The sequence below is a fragment of the Phalacrocorax carbo genome, chromosome 2 (assembly GCF_963921805.1).
Source record: "Phalacrocorax carbo chromosome 2, bPhaCar2.1, whole genome shotgun sequence".
In the NCBI taxonomy this organism is placed as follows: Eukaryota; Metazoa; Chordata; class Aves; order Suliformes; family Phalacrocoracidae; genus Phalacrocorax; species Phalacrocorax carbo.
The window spans coordinates 84246353-84266941 of record NC_087514.1 but is presented as its reverse complement, the minus strand read 5'-3'; the positions used below and the strand labels follow the sequence as shown (position 1 = coordinate 84266941).

At 38.5% G+C, this 20589-nt stretch overlaps 1 protein-coding gene across 1 annotated transcript in view; it reads left to right on the top strand.

The window, feature by feature from the left end:
- Window positions 1-20589, top strand: part of CDH18 (cadherin 18) — a 206140-nt gene that overhangs the window by 146709 nt on the left and 38842 nt on the right. The window contains exons 7-8 of the mRNA XM_064443422.1: window positions 2160-2413; window positions 17813-17949. Of these exons, the coding sequence (XP_064299492.1) occupies window positions 2160-2413; window positions 17813-17949 (391 nt within the window). The remainder of the gene's footprint in view (window positions 1-2159; window positions 2414-17812; window positions 17950-20589) is intronic.

The following is a 20589-nucleotide window of genomic DNA, read 5'->3' as shown; positions in this document are numbered from 1 at the left end:
TATGAATTGATTTAAATGACTAGCATACTTAGGTCTTTTTTTTTTTTTTTTCATAATAATTGATTTATCAGGCTGTGGTAAATCTCCATGCCTTTAAAATTTTTACTTTTACAGAGAAAGCAAAGTACAAAAAAAGTTTCATACCATTAGAGTTAAGAGAATGAATGAATTGTCCTTCAATACACGGGAGAAATCAAACATATATATAACATGTATAAATCTTGTACTATTTTTCTTTTACATCATCAGTCAAATTTACTGTAGATTTTATTTATGAAATGCATGCTGACATTGACAAATCACACATTGAGTTCCTCGTATTTCTTGCCTTAAGTACTACTTTTCCACTCTTTGGGGTGATAGGAAATACCAGTTTAGCCCTGGTTGAAGGCCTGAGTATTGTACTGAGTTCTGTTCAGGCAGGCTGCCAGGCCCACACAGAATGATACTGGTCATAGTGGAATTCTGCCATACCATAATGTCATAATAATTTTGATTTTTAGAAAAGAAATTCCACGCATATGCAACTTCTTTTAGTGTTATGCCTGGGTCCTGAGACTGTTGGAAACTTAGTGGTAGTGTATATATATCCGTACAAACTACCTGCTTTGCTCAGTATGATAGTAAGTATTAACCTCCCTAAATTGGCTGAAGCCAGAAATTTGTAACCCAGTAAGTACTGAGGTGTCTATTCTCATGAATGAGTGCTTTTGCTCAACGTAGAAGCACATTTCAAAAATAGCAGTCTGAAATTTGAAATCTGTCCTATGACTGCCTGAAACTGAACTGGTGTTTTTAAAAACCTTTTTCACTAATTAGAACTAACAGATAATATATAGAAAAACTAACTTCTCCCATGAAATTCTCAATGTCTATGAAGTATCCTGTTATTTAGTGAGACTGAAGAAACTCAAAATAGTTGTTGCCCTGTAAACATGACTTCCAGTAAAAACATTGCTTAATTCTATATCTGCTAATGGAACTTCATTACTTGCATACTTTTAAGTTAAATATCCTTTTAGTCCCCTATACTACATAACTATCTGACACTGGCAGAGTTGAGAGTTGGGTGTGTCATGTTTGTCCTATATCTTGCATAAGACAGTGTACTACCATGCTAATGTATGGATAAAATAAATTTATCAGGTCAGTGAAGTTAATTCACAATACTCTGAAAACCCGCTGGTAGGGGGATGAGACTTTCACATGTGTAAATAGCAAGCTAGAAATGGGACTCCTAAGAAAGACAGTATCTATGCTGTGTGATATGAGTCAGACTCCCAGCTTCTTCATTCCTAGTATAGAGGTAGCATTCCTAGCAGGAATCTATTGATTTAAATAACCGGGCAATGCTAAAGTGGCAGCACACATCTGGTGGATGGTACAGCTGGGGATGTGCAGTCTATTGGGCTTTATTGGAACATTAGGCTCTGTAGAAGGTGTATCCCCAGCTGCAGACTCTCTTCCAATTTATGACAGCATACTCTGTGTGCAGCACAGCAGTACACGGTAAGGGAGTCTGAAGAGTTGTCTCTCTCGTTGTTGGTGAAGAATTGAAAAGAAAATAGTTTAGAATATAGGGATGCGCCCTTTCTGATTGGAAAAGCACACAAGCACATGTTGAGGCTATTCTTACACATTTAAGTTCCTGTCTCTTACGATAACTGAGTGTTTTCCTGCAAAGAATTGCTTTTTTCGTTTGAGGATTTAAGAGAAGAGATGCCCAAAAGAATTTTAGTATCGCTATCACTGTCTATTAAACATGTTAATTAAAGATATGAAGTTAATTTATTTTGGGATACATCAGTCTACCTTTTTCAGTACTTAGCATTGACCAATAAAAATCAAAAGATTATAAAATCCAGAGACTTTACATTATCATGCAAGAATCTGAGGCTCATTCTAAACCCTGAGTTTTTGCAGAACTGGTTCCTTGCCCACAGTTCTGTTGCAGAGAAAAACCTGAATCCATCCTGCTTCATGGATATCCTTCTACTTACAAGGTATGGCAGTGGCTGACAGAATGTTACTGAATATTGTCCCTCTCCGGTAACATGAAGAAAAGTGGTTTAAGTTAAATGGAAAAGACGTAGTTAGCTTGCTAGAAGGCTAAACTGAGGTACAGAATTGCATTGATAAATCTTTTTTTCTGCCAACAGCCACTCAACTATGAAAAAAAGAAATCATATACACTTAATATAGAAGGAGCAAATACTCACCTTGACTTCCGCTTTTCACACTTGGGACCATTCAAAGATGTAACAATGTTGAAGATCATTGTTGGCGATGTGGATGAACCTCCGCTCTTCACTATGCCTTCCTACGTCATGGAAGTTTATGAAAATGCGAAGATCGGGACTGCTGTTGGCACAGTAACGGCACAAGATCCTGACACTGCCAACAGTTTAGTGAGGTAAGTCCAAATTATATGGGGTTGAATTCCACTGAATAAAGGGTTAATGAGGTCTGGGATGTATGAAACTATGTCTTTTATTTTAGTACGTGAAGGGAAACATAGGTCAGAACAGTGTCATGATCGGTCTGTGTGGATTAGATTTAATAATGTACTCTTCAGCCTTTTGATTGTTCACACTAAAATTGCCATCTAGCCATTGGTCTGAGCAAAGGTCTGTGTGTACTGCTTCCTGTAACAGCACCTCTCCAAATGGCCCACTGAACAAGGCCAGTATTTGTTACCACATCATATAAAATGGTGTGCTTCACTGGCCTGCTGCCAGTCAGTACCCTGCCACTAGCTGTAGATCTGTTCAGAATCATAATGCTGTTTTTCCCTGTCACGCCGGGGTTGTGCTGGCCCTTTGCACACGTGCCACGCGTAGTTGTCCCAGGTGCTTATGCAAGACAGGAACTGGTTTAGGTACGCCTTTCCTCACAGACATGCAGTAGAATTTTTGAAAAAAATTGTGTTTGAGGACGAAGCCATTATTTTGTAATATGCTTCAGTTTTAGCGGGGTATCAAAAGAATAGAATGGGTATAATCCATCACCCCACTGATGCTTCTAGGGGTATGTCATGTCATCTCCAATTGTGACATCTAGGGCAAAGAGAAGTACTGAGAAGCAAGCACTTACAGCATTAGCTACATAATTTGGAAACTAAATATTAACATACTAGGAAGGAAAGATTTTGATAGTCTTTTTAATGAAATTAATTCTTAAAGAAAATGTTCTTATTTAAAAAAAAAAAAAAAAAAGGAAGATTTCTGTGTTGCTGCTCTGGCCAGAATACTTGTAATAACAGCACTGGCTGGGAAATAGGTCATTCTCTGAACTAAGAAACTGAAATCAAGCTGGAAATACCCCCCCCAGCAAGCTTGGAAAAGCATTAATGCCAAAAATAAACATATGGATGTTAATTTGACTTCTTCCACGTTTAAGAGCATTTGGGTTTAACCTTCAACGCTCTGGAATTGGGGTTTGAATTCATTACGGGTTTAGAGTAAAGTTTTCAGTTACATATCTTCAGCTGTAATAGGGTCCAATGACATTTTTTACTGGCTTCATTTGTGGGATGAGTTACTTTCTAAACTGACATGCAGTGTGAGAATGTTGTGGAACAATACATGAATGTTTGTCTCAAAGGTGGCAGTGGATTTAAAATGTTTTAGAAAAAAAATTCTTCATGAAAACATATTTGATTCTTTTCCTTTTTATAACATAATGGTATAGCCTTTGTGGAAATCATATGAGTATATACTTGGAAAACAGTTTTTCTTAAGCTAATTGGGCACTTTTAGTCTCCTGACTGAGTTGAAATCTGCTGGGTATGTGTAATAGTCTTGGTAAGATGAAATAATTTTTGCAGAACAATGAAAGCATCGAGTTTTTATGGTTCTGTTGCGCTAATAGTCTAAGATTCAGAATGTTTAGTGTCAGACAATCAATATGTACAATTTCTTAGTGGCAAGTTATTGCCTTTGAAAAATTGCCACTATGGTATTTGTGTCTAAATCATTACATAAATAAGAAAATTTTGCTAAAAATAACTGCCAAGTGCCTGTGGCTTTAATACTATAATTCTGAAACAACAGCTAACACAGTCAGACAGGTTAGACATCATGGTACTTTGGGAGGAGGAAGGGCAAGTGCAGATTTAACTAGTTCTTCCATAATTCAACTGTCTGTGGCCCCTAAGAGTTTTGTTTAGAAAGCGGTAAGACAACTGTGGTAAAAGGGAAGCAGCAGCAGTTTGTACAAACACTGGGAAAACCAGAAATAGATTTTCTGGGTGAAATGGGAAATAATTTGGAGATAAAGTGATTGGAAGGAGAAATATTTCCAAATACTTTGATTTTTTTCTTGGCCTTTTTTTTCCAAACAAGAATTTGTAACCAGTGATTGAGGCTAGAATATTAAATATCCACATTAATGAGAAGAATTGTCCTTACTCTTTTCTATCCCTTTTTTTTTCTCCCACTGGCATTTATTTTTTCACTGTTCCTTCCATTTCTTTGTTTTATTGGGGAAAAAGATAAAGTGCTAGCAAAACACAACGAATTGTGAAACTCTGACAGGAGCTAGCCCTTAGTTATGTGTTGGAGGGGTTCAGCAAGGGCAGTAGCAGCTCAGATATCCTTGCTGTATCATATTGTGACCAGGTTCACGCTTTAGCCAGGCTTTAACCATCTCAGTTGAACTGACAGTGAATGTCATTTATGAGCACGTAGGGTTTTTATGAAGATGCTGAGCGTCTAAGGCCTGGACTAAGACGTTGGTGCATGGGACGCTGAAGAGGCATCAGGCTGGGTTGGTGTGCCCTCTGCTTCTCCTTGGGCTTCCTGCTGTGGGAGGAGGAAGGTTGCTCTGGGAATGGGCAATGGGCGACTTTAACGCCCCTTCCCTTCCCTCACTTTGCACACAAATACCAACACAGAAGGGCTTTATGCTGTTTTAAGATTTGGCTGTGGCTTGGGAAACTAAGGTTTGGAAGTGGTGCACGACCTGAGGAGCGGGCCAGGCTGTTTGGGCTGACCTGCTCTGCTGAAGGCAGGGTCCCGCCCCACGCTCTGCTCAGAGTGGCACAGTGGCAAAGGAGCGGCTCAGAAGAGGCTGTTTTTCTCAGAAGCATGCACACAATGCACTTAGTGTCCTTCTGTGCTGGTTTGCAAGAAACACCTCCACTGTTCATCTGAAACCCTGATAAGTCTGAAAGATAGTCCGAGGGTAATGAGATCACTTCTCCGTTTCCACACAAGTCCTCTTTCATTCAAGATAAAACTAGTGATTGTAAAAATAAAAACAGGAAGATTCAGTGTAACTTTCTTAGAAAGCACAGATCACACAGTCTCCAGGGAAGATAGCTACAGATAGGACTTGCATAGCTGATCTGTATGGAGCAATGGAGTAATGGGTCAGATACATCTCCAAATGCTTTTAGTCTACAGGACAAGCTACAGAGCAGCAACTTGCTTAACAGTTTTCCTAATCCACTTGTGAGTCCTTTCCACTTTATGAGGACACTGGTTGTTGTGTGTGAGATTGTCATGGTTTTAGCTGGGATGGATAGACTTAATTTTCTTCACTGCAGCTGCCATAGTGCTGTGCTTTGGACTTAGCATGAAAACAATGTTGATAACACACAGATGTTTAGGCTGTTGCTGGGTAGCACTTATACTAGTCAAGGACATGTCTAGCCTCCCATGCTCTGCCAGGTGCACAAGAAGCCGGGAGGGGAGGGGGCACAGCTGAGAGAGCGGATTCAAACTGGCCAAAGGGATATTCCATATCATGTAACGTCATGCCCAGCATGCTAGCTGGGAGGGGCTGGCCGGGGGTGAGAGGCAGCTATCACGGCTTGGGGACGGGCAGCGTCGGTCGGTGGGTGGTGAGCGGCTGTATTGTTTGTGTTTCTGGTCTTTTTTCCTTTTCCATTTTATTATATTATCATTATTGTCATTATTATCATAATCATTATTATAATTATTATTTTATTGTAATTATTAAACTGTGCTTATCTCAACCCACAAGTTCTTTTGCTCGTCCGATTCTCTTCCCCGTCCCACAGGGGTGGGGGGAGTGAGCGAGCGGCTGCGTGGTGTTTAGTTGCTGACTGGGGCTGAACCACAACAGAGATTGATAAAGCATTAGGCACACACAGTTACAACCATATCACTTTGCTGTCCAGCTGCTAAAAGAGATGCAGTGCTGTGATTTGTTTACTGCCCAATTAAGTAACGGTTTACTCTGGTGGCAGGAACGATTCTTACAGCCAGAATAATGGTTAGAGGAGCAGTTAGAGTAATTAACAATGCTGAAGGGAAATCTTTTTAAAAAATAGTTATCTGAGCTAAACCCAAAAATAAATAGCAACCTCTATTGTTATCAGTAGAAAGGGAACTGAAGGCTTTTTTTAGTCCTTATTTCCTCACTGTGATTTCATCACAGCGATTTCAGCTCATTCCTGAGCTGAGCAGTCTTCAGAGTGCACTGACTTTGTGCCAGTGCTTGTACTAGTGTTTTAGTATTTCAACCCCAGCAAAAGAACCTCTGTAATAAGAAATGTAGCTATTAGAGGTTTCTTTTATTCAGACATTATCTGGTTGGCAATTTGGGCTGCTTTAAAGGAATTTTCTTTTTGAGTTGATTTTTTTTTTTCTTCAAATAGAAATGCATTTTCAGGGAAACTTGAAAATGCTATGTTTTGAAATAAAAGTTTATTACTGTATTGAAATATGAAAAGCAAACAAACATAGGCAGCATAAAAAAGGATATTAAAACTCCATCAATTATTAATTTTAAAGATAAGGATTTTTTGAGTGGTTTGAAAAGCAGCTATTTACTTAAAAAATTGTATTCTAAATCAACAGAAAACATCCTAAACTGTAATTCATTCACAGGGATTACTGCCTTGCTGGAACATATATGAGAAACTAAACCCCTTTCATTGCATTACATTAAACAGACTGCTTCCATACCAAAACCCTTTGTTGCTTGAAAAGAACAAGGTTAAGTCATATTTTACAATAAAATCCAGTGCACAAACGGGTCTTGAATGTTTCCCGTACAATATGGAAGACTATTAAATGCTCTAATTATAATTTTATTTTAGTATATTATTCAAGTGTTTCCATACTAACTTAGAAATTATTTTCTTCTTCCTGAACCCATACACATAAGACTTCTGTAGGGACTGGGGGTGAAAAAAGCTTTTCATTGGCAAGTTGCATATGTGTATTGGGAGCAGCCGTAGGCTGCTAGTACTGCCTCAAGGCTGCGGTAGCGCCTGTTGAAACCCTGCCATCTTCCTGAAGGTAATTCTTGGGTGGTGAGTCCATCTAGCCACAATGCATACTCCTGATGATCCTTGGAGCTTTCTGACTGCATCTGGTCTGATTTTCAGTGGAGTGGACTCTGATATAATAGTGAAAATAGTTGCATGACACGGGCAAGTTCCCTATATTAACTTGATCCCAGTTTGATACTGTCTTATGAGGAACTGAAAGTCTTTATTAACACTGTACCCCGGTAAGAGTAGTTTTTGAGAAACAAGTCATGCTATTGTAGAAATACAGCAAGCACATAGTATAACATCAGCTCACTCCTTTTGCTGCTGCTGTGCAGTCTTTGTCACACGGTGGTACATGGGGCTCATGCATGGTACAGGAGGCAAATCGTTGTTTTGAGCACTAATGACAGTACCTCAGTCCCCTCTGGTCATTTGTTACTCCCACTTACTATGTTTGACTTCGGTTGTTTGCATTTCTGGGCAGGAATGGTCTCCTTCCAGTTATTTAACAGAAGGCTCCTGGCAAACGGGGTATGGTTACTGATCAGCACTCTGCATGGGACGATAGTCTCAAACAGTAAGAAATATAAGCACCTTCCCTTTTCAGAATGATGTCTATCATGGCTTGGTTAAAAATAACCTTAGATTTTGTTGGATACTGGAAGGTTTATTAGGTTTTGTTGTATTAATACATTGGAATTCAAATCATTTTTGTGTTGGACCTTAACCAGTCTGCAATCTACCTCACTATAATGAATTTTATTCGCTCGGACTGAAATTGATTATAGGAAACTGAAGTAGTCTTAGTGCTTTCCTAGTAAATGAACTTCTTTCTTCACTGTGCTCTTGACACTACTGCTAAAAAAGCAGTAAAACACAGAAGAAATAAATATGAAACATAAAGTGCACATGGTTGTCTTTTAGAGAAAGCAATGGTTTTACTTCCAGGAAAGGCAGAACCAGCCAACCAACAACAAAACAATAAAAACAAAGTAGCAAACAAAAGTAACCAAGGAAAGTCAGAATATGCTTTTTTTTTTTTTTGGGGGGGGTGAGTATCAGACTTCATTTTGTGCTAAGTTAGTAAAGAATACAAGTACAGTCTCAGCCCTGGTTCGGGCTTCTCACATTTCTAATGACCTTATGGTATTGCCTTATAATGGATGATGTATGATAATGGTTATGATACATATACATACTAATGAGTACAAAAATGTGCTTTCCAACACCATAACTGGTATCTAGAAGCTATAATAAACTCAAAGTTGCCTTACCCTAGTTTGATTTGAATTGACAGCCTTCTCTTCCTTTCTTTCAGATAGAATACTGAAAAATTAATGAATAAGTGTATAGGATTACAACAGTTAACGTGGTGTGAGAAATTGTTCTTCAATTCCTGCATCAGGCAGATAAACTTATTTTAACTTTTGCTGCATTGGTCGTAAAAGATAGACATAAGTTCAATAGTTTCTGGCATCAGCCTTTAGAAAGTCATGTTAATTTTCAGTAAACGGTATTTTATGAGGAATGCTCATATGTAGATGAAAGAACATACCCATGGAGTTTCATGTATTGCTATTATTATTTATGAGAACTTTAAAGACATAAAGTGTTGCAGAGGATTTCTGTTATAGATTATTTTTCTGATGCAAAGTTTGTATTTACTACAGGTAGAATAAAACCTGAACTTTTGATTCAAACTCAGTCACTCTAATTTTGTTCATACAGTATCAGCATAATAAGAGAAAGGAGGTGCAGGAGAGAGCTGTGTGAGGGGATCAGGGAGGGGGTGAAAATGAAAATTGTATTTTAAAATTTGTTTTTTTCTTCCTGTCCTCTGAGATCAGTATCAGTATCTACACAGCTCCCCACTACTGTCAGTAGGGAGAGAGGTTAAGGTTGATCCCCTGCTGGAAAATATAAAAACTTCTTCACCTAATTGTATTCGTTTGTCTTACTTGCTCTTTGAATGTCATATAAGTGGAATATGGTCAGTTTGCTTTCTGCTATTCTGTGCACAGGATGCTTTGTTAGCTGTACTTAGGGCAGCCTGCTGAGATCAGGGCTGTCGTGTAGAGTGACTGTCCCTCCCTCACATGCCTGATGGGGGAACATCCGTCCTCCACTCTGCTCAGAGCCTCAAAGCACGACACTGTCATAACCCCTGTGATCAACACCTACAGAGACACACTAATATCTTCCCAGGGTATGTGAAAAGCTCACAGTTAGTTAGCAGAGAGGAGCTGTGTCCTCCTCCTCCATCTCACCCCCTTCGTTCGTTTGCTCTCTGTATTCCTCCAGTATTATTCTTCTCCAAAATTGTCAGTAAATCAAAACAGAAAACGAACACCCTATTCTGAACAGCTGGAGAAAGGGGATTTTTTTTCCATTTTTTTCTCTGATTCTCTGTGTGCCTTCACAGGGAGGAACCACTTTAAAAGATTTCTTTATAGTGTTGAGGTGGCTTTATGGTGTTGTGGTGGATCTGTGGCTGATTTTTACCCTGAGGCCTCAAATTATTTTTTATTCTTGTCAAGCTATGTGTCCCAGACCTCCCACTAACAAAAATGCCCATCTCTCTGTACAGGAACTGGTAAGCTGTTCTGACAGCTGTTCTGACTAGGAAGCATCCAGCTCAGGTTGGTGGTCAAAATCTCACAGCAATCAGAAACACCTCCATCTCTCACTTAAAGCTGTCAGAGAAAAAAACTGACAGATCATCTTTATATAGTGACTCTCAGAGCCTGATTTTTCATGCCAGGACATGATCTTCATGTTTCTATAGTTTCCACTGGCTTCAGAAAGCCTCCAGTATCTAAAATTCTTTTATGGTTCTGGGAGTTGGTCTTCATATCTGAACATCTCTGTAGTGTAGTCTTTTGATATGGCCATTCAAGTCCAATAAATGGATACATAAATCTATCAGTCTTGGTTTTATTTGGTTTAGTGTTTAGTATGAGGGGGAAAAAAAAAGATAATATGTAAGTAGAATACCAGCTGGTAAACCTTTTGGGAACAAAAAATTATTCTCATATAACACTGACTGCACTTTATTTCTCAGCAGCATTGGAAGCTGAATGTTAATCTCTCTGAATAAAAAGCAAACTTCGATATAACAGCTCTGCCATCAACACATCTACTCGAAATGCATTTGGACAGTTGTAATCCTCTAAAGAGATTCATAAAGTCAGGAAAAGACAAACCTTTATCTTGCTTTGACTTCTGAATTATGCCTCTAAGGGTGTGAGCTTTTCTTAGCCTACATTTACTGGCAGAATTAGCTAGAAAAGATGCTCAGTGGTTAACACATGCAGACAGAAATTGTCAGCTAGAAAAGATGAGTGTACAGAAATGGCTCATTTCCTTCAAATGAACAGCATTCCCATTTTCCAGTGTCCAAGGTGAGCAGTGTGCCAGCAATGCACAGGGGATGAGAATGAGAGCAGGAGGAGGAAGCCAACTTCTGCATGAAATGAAAACCAGTAGTGGCTGCCTCTCAGAGGCTTTGCTGGGAGTCAGCGGTTCGCTGCTTGCAACTCCCCTATGCCTCCCGGGATCTGCCACCCCACATCTCCAGGACAAGGAAAGGGAAGGCTGCCACTTCTGCTGAGCTGAGATTTCGGTATGAGAGGTAAGCCAGGAGTCCCATATGCGAGATAACAAGGTACTGCTGATCAGCTGATGGATGTCAGCCGGCAGCCAGCGCCGGAGCTAACTCAGTGGGAACAGCATATCAAACTGAGTTCCTGCAAGCGCTCTGAGAGGAACAGTATTTTCCTCAAAGTTATGCTATGCTTGTCTGAAAAAAAGGCAAAGGAATGGTAAACAGAGAGATTACCTTCTCCAAGCTCTCTTCAAATGTATTTCATTTTCACAACTGGAAAGCACAGTTGAAGGTTATGTTTCTCAGTGGTAGTCTTCTGCTGTGGAGCTCTGGAACATCTAATGTCTCCTTAATCTACAAGACACGCTGCAGGGAGGAAATTGGTTACCTGCTGTTCTGGCAGCCAACTTCTGACTTACACTTCACAATTGCTTTTCTCTCCTGGAGAAGTTTGTTTGAACTATGGGGAAGTAGATTGGCCCTGGAAGGGAGGTAGCGAAGTGCAAGACAGTCGTGGCAACAGAATGCCTCCCCACTGCCTCCTTTGGCTTCAAGGGGATGTTGCTGCTTCCAGGCTCATGCGGAGTGCTGCCCTCAGGAGGCAGAGAGAAGATGAAAGGCACGCACTGGAGTTCTGTCCCATCATTGGCCATTTCTTGTTGCTCTCCAGCTGGCCAAACACAGGAGTTGCAGCTGATCGGTTCTCTCACTGTTCATCCTGGTATACCTCCCTCCCTCACCTTCTGCAGTTGTTGCCTACACTTTTTCCCCTAAGGTATTTTTTAAAAGAAGAAAAAACTCATATGCTTTGAGTCTGAGCATCTCTTTCTGAGAAAAGTTTCTTTGCTTAAATTTTTAACTGAACAGGTTTCCTTATAATGGCATTTGATTCCTAATTGCTAAGCCTTTAGCTGGTGTGAGTAGTTGGTTTGAGAGAGGATCTCTCCTCTTCCCATGACCCTTTTTAAGTGCTTCTTTGTAACCAGTTTCACTTGTTACTAGAGAACTGGCTATTTACTCAGGTCTCAATACAAAAGTGCAAAAAGGTACTGTGACCTGTGAATCCACATCTGGCTGAAATGGGGCTTTGGAAGATCATTAGCAATAGCAGGTTTATAGCCAGGGTGGAAACTTGTAACAGAATTCTTGTTTTCAGTTGGTAAACAGGGTGATAAAATAAAATAGTATGATGAGAGGATAAGCTAAAGACTTGGTTAAAGAAAAAAAAAGAAGATAAGTTAAAACCTCAAAACTATTTAAAAATTCAAACTCAAGGCTCTTCCTTAAAACACAATAACTGGAGAGAGACATACTGGAATAATCACAGATTGTGTCCCTTGTCTGTCAAGTGACAAACTGATATTAACATTATCATAAGACTGAATGATTTAGGGAGAGAGATTATGAAAATGCTTATGGGTTTTAGCTTCAGAAGCCCTCCAGAAAGGTTTGGAAATCATTACTGTTCCTAAACTCCTTTAGCACCTTTTAAAACTTTCTCAATTTTTAAGCATTCTCTCTGTTATTGGAGCCGGTCTACTTTAGTGCTGCAAACTGATTTATATGTCTAGAGCGCTCTTCTGCCTAGGATCCATCTTGCATATATATTTCTCTTTATTTCCTAATTCACGCAAATGCTTTCAGTTTTCAATAAAAATCTTGGGGATATCTGTTGACACTGAACTATTGCATTACTAAACGAGAGGAAGTGAGGAATGCAGTCACAGGAGCCAGGGGCTTGCTTTGGTCAGAAGCAGGAATAAGGACATGGATGGAAGCTGGGAATGCCTCTCTGCTGAGTGACGTTGCCTAATAAAAAGGTGGCACGTGTTGCATTTCCCAGTACTAGCAGGGAAATGGTATTTTTCGTATTTAATTTGCTTCAGATTCTCTTCAGATAGTGAGACTAATAGGTTTTCTATATTCATGATCCCTTTTAATGTAGTTTCTTTAAGATTGGTTTCTGTTGCTGGTTTGGACATAAACAGTTTATGGAAAGCTGTTTACCGCAGCATGTCTTGTTATTAAGTCTCTTTATTAATATGTGCCATGCAACTCAGATATGCTGATTTAATAGGTAAAAGTATGCTAATTCACACAGCATTGTCATGAGTAAATGTCTGTAAACAAATATCTGCAATGAAAATTATGAATTCATTTTTAAATTAATGCATTCTAAGTAAGAAGAAGCTGTCAACTGAATTAAGGTGAAAATTCACTTCTGAAGTAACTCTGAAATTCAAAACTTGCATCGTAGCTTTTTGCAGTCTAGGAAAACCATTGAAAAGCAGCTCAGTAGAGGCGGAGGGAAAGGTAGGAGGGGAAGGGCATTACTATCTTTGTTGCTACTAATATCTAGCTGAAAGGAAATTTTTTACTAGATGAAATAAATTCAGAAATCTAAGTAAAGCATTGTTGGCTCTGGAGTATGGTATATTTATGGATATACCTGGTCTCTGTTGTCAATGTGTAGCTAAATCAGTGGCTAACACTTATAAAGGCCTAAAATGTTAAGTTCTTTGCAAATACAATGAAACTTGTTCTAAATATCCTCTTACATGTGAGAAAAATGAGTGACTCTACCAAGGGAGTTTCTTGTACACAATATTTAAGAGCACTTGGGAGCAGTGCTTTAGACTAGCATTCCTAGTTCTTCTACTCTGTGGGAATATCTTCTGTAATTTGTTTTACTGAGGCATTCATGAGGTTGGGAACCACAGCAGTCCAAATGGCTGCTTTAGATATGATGCACAATGAAATTTTAAGGAAGAATCTGGAGTAATGGAGGAGAACTGAACATTATAATAATGGGAAAGCGTACAAAAGAGCTACTCTTATTTATTCATGATGAAGAAAAATTCTGTCAAGCTGTGAATGTTTCAATATATCAGTATCTATATGCAAAAGTTAGCAATTGAAGGGGAAGTGCTGCTGTGGATAATTTAGAAAATTTTCCATTATTCTAGTATCACTGGAAGTAAAAGTGTTAGTACAATAAGTTACCTCAGGATCACCTTATTTCCATTAATGAAATAGAAAATAGAACTGAAATTATTCATCCAATACTGAGTTCTTCAAAATGAGAGCTTTGAGCTTCTATAGAACACATTTAAATAACTTATTTAGAAAAAGGTTTTCATATTTTTTTTAAAATAAAACCATCTTTTACTATATATCTATGAAAATGAAGTCTTAAGTAGTCACAATTCGTAACAATCAAACTTCAGTTTTTCTACACAAGCTTCATATCTTGGACAGATATTTGTTGGTTTTGGTTTTGTACTTTACTTACAGAAGCAGAGGTAATATTTCATTGTAAGTCACACATACATAAAGGCAGCTGAGTACTCTTACTGCTTTAAGTTTTTTCCATTTAAGCCCAGTTTGAAATTCTGTCTATTTTTAAGCTATTGTCAACAAATACTAAGTAGCCCTATTTTTATGGTTCTGTGGTCAGCAGCATACTGACTCACAGAGTAGTCATTGTGCCTGATGCTGATAATAAGTGAACAATGTCCACAGTCATAAATGTTTGCAGACTGTGCTGGTTTCGGTTGGGTAGACTTAATTTTCTTCATAGTGGCTAGTACGGGGCTGTGTTTTGGATTTGTGCTGGAAACAGTGGTGATAATACAGGGATGTTTCTGTTATTGCTGAGCAGTGCTTACAAAGAGCCAAGGCCTTTTCTGCTCCTCACCCCACCCCACCAGTGAGTAGGCTGGGGGTGCCAAGAAGCCGGGAGGGGACACAGCTGGGACAGCTGACCCCAACTGACCAAAGGGATATTCCACACCATATGATGTCATGCTCAGCATATACAGCTGAGGGAAGGAGGAAGGGGGAACATTTGGGGTGATGGCGTTTGTCTTCCCAAGTAACCGTTACACATGATGGAGCCCTGCTTTCCTGGAGATGACTGAGCACCTGCCTGCCCATGGGAAGTAGTGAATGAATTCCTCATTTTGCTTTGCTTGCGTGCACAGCTTTTGCTTTCCCTATTAAACTGTCTTTATCTCAACCCACAAGTTTTCTCAGTTTTACCCTTCTGATTCTCTGTCCCATCCCACCGTGGGAGAGTGAGTGAGCAGCTGTGTGGGACTTAGTTGCCAGCTGGGTTAAATTATGACACAGGGACAAGACTTTTGTATTATAAATTGGTTTGGATTTGCAGTACATATTCCATTAGGTCAGTGAAGCATTTTTTTTTTTTAGCAAATAATTCTTGTCATTATCAGGAGACCCCTAGAGTCAAGAAAAACAAGGCTCTAGTAGGAGAGAAGGAATTAAATTTTAACACTGCATACCTGATTGTAAACTCTACCGGTAAAAGGTCCTGCTAAGTTCTCCAAGAAAACTGAGGGACAATTCTGCTTCCTATGCTTCCTCTCTCAGCATTCCAGTTCATCATGTAAAAGATGTTTGTTTATATGTGCACTGCCCATCTTACCCAACACAACCAACCATTCATTATTTCTGCCTTAATAGTAGTGTAGTCAAGATGTCCAACTATTTGGCATAGCCCAGGTTTCCTACACTGACGATCATAAGGTATAAGGTGTGAGGGGATTTATCCACCTGAAGCATGTATCTTCTGTACAAAGTTCAAATCTGAACAACTTTATGGCAAGCATGGCAGCTTTATGGACTTCAAGAAGTTGATACCACTCTGTCTCCAAAGTTTTTGTAATTAGTAAAAGGTAAGGCTAGCTGTATGCATAGGAGATACAACTTCTCCACTGATACTGGCACAATCTTTCAAAACATTTCCATGACAAATAAACACTTAGCCTGAAAATCTGTGCTTCATGGTAGACTGAGGCCTGCAGAGACACTGAAAAATCAATTTTCTGAAATTGAAAAGCAAATCCTGATGCCCAAACAAAGAGGATTGTTTGTTTGTTTGTTTGTTTGTTTAATAATGGGTCCTTAGAGTGTTCCAATATTCCTCAAAAGCAACATAAATTTTCTTGGATACCTGTAACATTCAGCATGTCACGATCAATGACTGATGAATGTTGGTCAAGAGTTTGCTTTTAATTTATCTCCTAAGTTTACTGAGCACTAAGAAGCATAACAGCAATTGAAAGTGTGTCTGCAATGCCCACTGTGATTCAGCCATTAGAAATTCAGCAATTTTTTTTTGTTGTTCTTTTTCTGGCAACGTCACTTGTTTTGATTTTGTAATCAAATTTGGGTCACACTGATTAAATAATGTCCTCTAAAAAATATTTCCTGACTTAAATTCTTCAAAATGGTTGTTCCATCCCTTACATAATCAAGATCTTGCCAGTCTGCTTTCAGTATGGAGACACTTAGAGTTTGTTACCTGTCTGAAGCAACTTCAGCTGCCATCTTGCACATCCAAAGTGTAGTGTCTTTGTAGAGCAATTCTGGAGTCTTTTAGAATAAGGTATTCTCAGAGTTTGGTAGTTAATGAACCACACTTAGGTTCTGACTGTAGCTGAGATGGGAGAAAGCGAGTTAAATCCTTATTCCAGAGAAACATAAAATGGGTGGGAACTGAGGTCTGCTGTCTCTCCAACAGCTCCCACAGTCATATGAGAGCTGTTTCACTTTTTGTGCCTGACCTACAGTTCTTTAATTGCTGAAAACACTGGAAGCATGAGGAGAAAATCTTGAGTGCCACAAGCCAAAATAGCAAATCATAAAGCAGATATAAAACACTTCTTGCAGGTGGGAGAGGTGGGGTTCAGGTTCTCTCCAACAAGGAAGATCTAACCTAAGACATTAAGTCCACTGAGTGTCCTGTCCTTTGACCAGTTAAGGTGACTCACTGAAATTGCTGCCTCCTCTAGTGCTTTATTTCCTTTGCTTTTTCACATATCATATCTTACTGTAATATATCATTCAGTTAAATGTTTGTTTGCTTGTTTGTTTTTCCTTTCCACAAGTAGTCTAAATAAGTACATTGTGAGAGAAATAAAACTGAAGTTATTCTTAATTTTTTTGAGCTTGGCAACCTTTATGTGCACCACTCTTTCTATTAGCAGGCAATTACACTTTCGGTGATGTAGAAATAAGAGCAATTGGATGGGACAAATAAATAGTTTTGACCTATATATAGCTTCCATCTATTAAAAACTTCACAGAATGAAAACAGGCCTGACAAATTATGAGGAAAACCACTTATGGTATAAAAAGGCTTAGAGTATTTTTCCTTATTTTCTTCATCAAGTCTGAAGTTAATGAAGAAGGCTTGATAGGGGTCTGTAATTGCTTCATTTGTTAAAAGCTGTTGTAAATTATTCTGGCTTTGAGAAACAAAATGTCTTGTCAATCTCTTCTTTTGTGTTCCCACTCTTTGCTTCCATTACCCACTTCAAGGCTTTTACTTTCTCTGCTAGGCAAAGTGCCCAGAGCCAAGGGAGTTAAGCAGGGCTGCTTAGTTCTGCTTCTAGGCTAGTGTCAATTGCAGCTCTGGGAATCAGCCATTTCTGCTACTAGACTCTGTAACGGTTGTGTTCAAAACAGCTTATATAATCATGTCATCAACTTTGTGTCAGGGAGACATGCTTCAAAACAGGTACCGGGACTGAGCACGCTGGTTTGCAGTGACAAGCAAAGAAGCAGAATAATATCTTAACATTCTTTTCTGTTTTATTTTCTGCCTTTCTGTTTTCTGATTTTTTAGTCAAAATATATGCGTATTTTACCTTTGACAAGATTGAATTCTGCTGTGTAAAGTATCACCTGCTAACAACTTATATTTTTGTGGCTCACAGTGGAAACCTTGTTAGGTATCAAAAGAAACATAACATTAGGAGAAAAAATGAAATACAGCGTTACTTTTGATGTCTCCATAATACAGAATTTTTATTAGGGTGTTTTTAAAAATTTCTATGATCTTAAAAGCTTGCAAGTAATATTCTTATCTAGCTTTCTGTTATTTTGGATGTTACATACTACAACAAGTATATATTTACTGTTTTATTTCTTCATAGATATTTCATTGATCATAACACAGAAGAAGATAGGTATTTCACCATTGATGCTAGTACTGGGACCATTAAGACTGCCAAGATCTTTGACAGAGAGGAGACACCTTGGTACAACATCACAGTGGCTGCTTCTGAGATAGGTAAATAATATATTTGGCATGTAGTATTAAAAAAATAGAATGGAAAATAATGATTTTCAGATTTTCAGAAACACTATCTTGAGATATTGTGTTCTTTTTAACACCGTGGGGTTTTTAGCCAGTTTAGATAAAGGAGAATTCTCTGAGTGTAACCTTCCTAATTCCACAGAACAAATAAACAAAACCCTACATGCCTATGTGATTCTACCCATATATATTTACCCGGTTTACCCAGGAACAGTTCCAAGCATTCAGTGTCCTAAAATCAACAGCTCGTCCCTTTTGCGTTTCATGTTTCATATATCTTAGAATAACACTATATAGTACTGTCTGAGAAATCATCCTTTGTTCTTGTATCTGCTCTTAACCCATTTTAGCAAACTGCATGTTAAATATGACAATTTATATCTGACAGGCGCCTAGCAGTTGTTGATCGTCAGGGTACACCTCTGGCCTTTTCATAGGCAAGTTCCCAGGCAAAGGTACAATAAATACTTGCTTGTTCATTTGAAAGGCCTCAAAGTCTGATGAATTTCCATTGCCTCAGATAAGCCTTGCAACAGTCAAGAAATGTGTGACTACTTAGTCCCACATAAATATGCACATGAGGCAAGGACATTTCAAAGAACATTTCAGTTAACCTTTTTAATACAGGTATTTATTTTGGCACACTGAAAGTTTTAAAGTTAAAAAACAAACCAACCAAAACAAACCAAATGAAAAAAAAATCACAACCTGGATCAATAAGTCCAGTCTTGCTGGATATACTCTTTGTGATACCATCTTTCAGTGACAGTGATTTTGATCAAAACTGTGAACTAATTTTATGTATATGCCTTTCCTTTTTCTTTTTTTCTTGGTGCATTCTGTCATTGCCAGATGACACAATACAGGTTTTACCTGTAACAGGTGCCACTGACATTATTGAGCTCCCTCTGCCCCAGGAGTTTCATCTCCAGGTTAAAATGGAATCTGTTCTGATGCTACATCACTAGCACATGCTACAAAAATTACAGCACATAACATATTTTGTAAGGACAACAAATTGTTTCCTATTATTGTACCTGCTTTTGCAACTAAATTGTCATTTTGAACTAAGTAAATTTCTATTGTAAATAGTAAAATATAGAGTTTTGTGGTTAGCACTTTAAAAAAGGTAACCACTGACACTTCAGTATGCTTGACTGTCTTCATATATAATGTGTTATTTCAGTGCAGCATGAAATAAAACATAAGCATAATCATAAGCAGGTGCATAGTAAGATAGTAAGTGTTAATTTCAATTAAGATTTAAAAGCCACATTGAGACATACTGAAAAAAAGGAGTAGTCACTAGTCTATTTGGGAAGCCATCCAAATATAATTATTTTGCAGAAATAAATCTCAATTGCATTAAACTTAAATGTAGCTTTCTACACATTATTTATTTCACGTAGTCAAATGAGTGGTAGTACACGTACCATGATGAGAGAATGGTATGGAGAGTGGAAAAGGATTATGTTTACAACTAAAACAGAATAGAATTAATAATGAGGCTGAAATGCCTTTTTTTTAAAGACAGCCTGCTTAGAATTCTCCATTCCAGGTGCAACTTGTTACAGGAAAGCAGAGATCTTGTTTTTTCTCCCTTGCATTGCCTTTCTTACTGTTAAAGTTGGGCTTGGAAAGATAAGTAAATCTATAATGTCAATTTGAAAAACGATTTGGTTATGTAAAAAGGAAGAGAGCAGCAAAAAAGAGACGGATGGCAGACAGACTGACAGACAGCCTAAATGATGGGCAGCCTTTCCTTTTGTCCACTTCTTTGGCTATTTTCTTACCTACAGTAATTTGAAAATTGCAACACTGCTGGACTTTTCCAAATCCATTGTGAAATCAGTAATTGGTTCTATGATGGAAGAAGGAGCATATGCTGTGTATACAGCATCAAGGCCAAAACTCTTACGTTAAGTGCTATCTATCCTGTATCTACAGCCTTTTATGACATTCACTTCCAAGTCCATGCACAAGGAATTGCAGAACTAAGACTAAAGCTGAAGAACAGGTGGAAGGCAATGAACAAAATGTTAGTTAGCTGTGAGAGTGGCAGTCTTCAAGTTCATCTGATATGGTACAAAGCATTTGTAGCTTCTGACACCATTTGCTTAGCCAGGAACATAGCAGAATCTGCAAGGCCCAGAAAGATTGTACTGCTTCAATAGAAAGAGGTGCTTTGCTGAAATAATGTTACGGTTATAACTAGTTTCTTGAAGTGTTTTCCTCTCTTGACTTTACACTTTACTGGCAGAAACCAGTTTCTACTGATTTTCTACTGATCATCCTTTGGGCAGCTATTTGTAGCTGTGCTTATTTTATGCAAAATAAATTTTGAATCAACACCATACTTCTACCCTCAAATGTATGATATCTTCATGCTTCAGCCTTACTGTTTCTGAACCTTTCATAAGACATTTACTTTCACTTTTAGTCTCAGTACGTGATAGGCACTCTGCATTGATCAAATGTCCCCTCTGAAATGAGTGGAAGTTCTACCACTTTCCTCTGTGGGAGTAACGATGTAATGATCAGTGGTTTTTTTTCTGTTTACACAGATGTTTCCTAAAGCACACCAGAGTTCATTGACCCGAAAATGGATGAGGC